Genomic DNA, 2,961 nt, shown 5'->3' with positions numbered 1-2,961 from the left:
AAAAAAAAAAGCCATGTGTTGTAAAACAGAAAAATTCCATATCATCAAGGAGTGCATGGTGCAAGATCTGGAACAAGCCTTGCGGTGCTTGGATGTCCATGATCCGCTCCCTCGTATCAAGGAGTAGAAGACACTTTCCAAGATCCGACCGACACATACACAAGCTTCCTCCCACTCTCACACGCTGGGAGTGGTGTTCGCACCTAGGCCGCTCTATCAATCTTGAAAATCAGACATGATCACGCTTTCCCCAAGGTCGGGTGTTGAGACGCTCGAGCAGGGGATAATCCACCGTTTTTGCGCCCAGAAGAGGAGTAGTCGGACTAGTACGGGCGGACATGCCCCGAAACGACATCGGGTTGAAATTCCACCGTGAGCATATGGAGGTTACTATTCCAAGCTCATTGGGGAATCAATGCCCAGGCTGCTGCATACTAGGGGTAGTGTAGTACTCCATAGTAAAGTGAAGAATGCTAAAAAGGCCCTAGTTCATTTTCGTGCGCGGTCGACCTGCGTAGCAACAACTAGATTTCATTTGCATTTCCTCTCGGTGGGTAGTGCGGATCAAATCATGATAATAGGGAACCATAACGATCGCAATAGTTGGGGTGGATTATCATGGGTTGATTTGAGATCCGGGTGAAAACGTATGGGACGAAATTATTCCTTTTGGTCGAGTCGCAATTTTCAAACTAAGCGATGACCCTTCTGTAGACCTGTGGTGGCACGATAGCTATGGAGATAATGGTGTACTACTTGCGTAGAGGTTCCATAACCAGTTGATCCGTAATGTTAATTGAATGATAGTCGTATAGGTTACGTTCTTCAGTAGTGGCGGTGACAGGAAATGGATTCAAAGCCTCGGTCAATGTTGTGTGGCAAGCAGCTTGATCCGTTGGACAAGGATTTGACCTTCCAAAGTTTTTGTTTTTTCTTTCATTCCATTTTTCGTTTTTTTTTTTTTTATTTTATTTTCAGTTTTGGATTTTTTATTATCATCACTATTACTGTTTTAGGAGGGGCGGCTGCTTCTTTACTGCTAGCGCGACGATGCATGATATACAAATCAATAGCTGATCATAACAGGTAGTCACAGAAAATTTCCTCATTCACTGATTCTTCGCTTGAAAGGTTTGGAAAAAAGCCAAATGATCGGGAGAGAAACTCGGTATAACTATTGATTTATAGATAATGATTGGTTTACGTGTGGTGTTCGGTTTAGGAGCAAATTAATTGGTCATACTGGGCAGATCTTTCAACCAAAACCCCAAAATTAAAAAGAAAAAGACAGGCTAGACAAGGTGATAACAAGGCATATGAAAGGCAGTAAAAGGAGGCGGGTAAAAAACAAAGGTAAAAAGGCAATCTACGCAACTCAATAGTGCAGACCGTCGGTCTAGCCCTGACTATGGCAACATACGCCGCCCCGGAGGGTGACCAATCCTCCTTATCCTCCAGTACCTAACAAAAAAAAAGAAAAAAGGCAAAAAAAAAAAAAAAAGAAAAAGAAAAAAGAAAAAGAGGCTCATAAGTCGGTTGAAACGGCAAAGCTCCATCAGACGCAATGTACGGAGTATGAGAAAGTTCCATTCAGCGACTGCAGCCCCTTTCGTTAGGCTTTTCTTCCATGCAAGACCAAGAGTCATAGTCTGGTGTTCGACCCAGGCGCGTCTTTGATCGCCGCGTAACTACTAACGACAGCCATTGTCGGTCTCGTATCGCCGTATGTCCGCCGCGGTGCTCGGATGACAAACGACCCAAGGATTCAACTTCCAGCCTCGTCGATGGATCTCAACGGACCACTGGACAATTTGGGGATCGCATATGATGCTGATGACGATAATAAACTACCAATCTGCTCAGCCGCTCCACTTCAATGCTCACTTCCTTCTGGAGTTCTGGAACACCAAATGAGCCCACATCGGACCGGTGGTGTAAATTTATTACACTGCGTGTGGTGGCCCAGAACCAGCCCCAAAATACTGGGGAAATGCGAACTCGACCTTCTGATTTGTTGCACGCCAATGGTTCCCGACTACTCTCAACTACACCATGACGAGAGAATCGGTTGCGATCGTGGGTACTAATTGCCAGAACAGCCAAGAATCCATTGACGCACATCGGATCATCTGTCCAGATCGTTAGTTACGGGATTAAGAAACTAACTGATTCGAAAGGAAAAAAAAAAGTTAGAGAAAGAACCTAAAAGAACGAATGTAAAAAACACAAAAAGAAAAAAGGGAAAAATCAATAGAAACTGAAATCACACTGTCGCCATACCCCCTAGTGCTACTCCAAACGTTTGGCTCCAAACAGACGTTATCAGTCTATCAATGTTACGGAGGCCTCTGTATCTTAGGGTTTCTCTTTGCTTATTTCCAGTTTGGGTTGTTGGTCAGACCATCATTGGGTTACGGTTCACTCTTCACCCGATTACGAGGAGCATCGTTCCTCAAGGATAGAACATAATAACAATAATGTTCAAATGATGTTACTGTATGCTGGGCAATACACACTAGTCCTAACGATCATTGTTCGGTGACGAATGCTCGTAGCAAGTCAGACGAGTTTGAACGTTGATCAATCAAAACGGATATCTTCCGACTATGGAGCGTTCCATAATCCTGAGGATCTTGCACTTCTGCTAGTCACATAGGCGAAATCCGCAAGCAGGGTTCAGACTCAGAGAAATCAGTTGGGACGCATAATTCGATGATAATCGAAGGGGCCAAGACCAACTTGTCCGGTTCCAGTCTCTTACAGGGTTCCAAGCGAAACAATACACCTACAGTGTGGACATGCAACAGAGCCGAGCCATTTGTCACTTATCACCTTGTAAGATACGTAGGGACAAATCCTCAGTACTCAGACCATGGCGTTTAATAATCCCCTACTCGATGATTACATATTTATTTGCATTAATCTTTTTCTTTTTCTTTTCTTTTTCTTTTTTTTTTTTTT

General features: G+C 43.8%; 1 protein-coding gene across 1 annotated transcript; it reads left to right on the top strand.

Moving 5' to 3' along the window:
* The first annotated feature begins 1,507 nt into the window (after nucleotides 1-1,507).
* Nucleotides 1,508-2,484, top strand: BDV27DRAFT_135934 (uncharacterized protein). Its single transcript, XM_032068659.1, has one exon. It carries the CDS (start codon nucleotides 1,746-1,748, stop codon nucleotides 2,085-2,087), a length of 342 nt encoding a protein of 113 aa, XP_031922595.1. The 5' UTR covers nucleotides 1,508-1,745; the 3' UTR covers nucleotides 2,088-2,484.
* Nucleotides 2,485-2,961: the final 477 nt, after the last annotated feature.

Source organism: Aspergillus caelatus (assembly GCF_009193585.1).
Source record: "Aspergillus caelatus strain CBS 763.97 unplaced genomic scaffold BDV27scaffold_258, whole genome shotgun sequence".
NCBI classification, from domain to species: Eukaryota; Fungi; Ascomycota; class Eurotiomycetes; order Eurotiales; family Aspergillaceae; genus Aspergillus; species Aspergillus caelatus.
The sequence above is the reverse complement of the archived record's forward strand: the minus strand, read 5'-3'. Positions and strand labels throughout refer to the sequence as shown.

Bases quoted from the DNA above. Each gene is read 5' to 3' on its own strand.
- BDV27DRAFT_135934 (XM_032068659.1), top strand. From the start codon at position 1,746: ATGACAAACGACCCAAGGATTCAACTTCCAGCCTCGTCGATGGATCTC.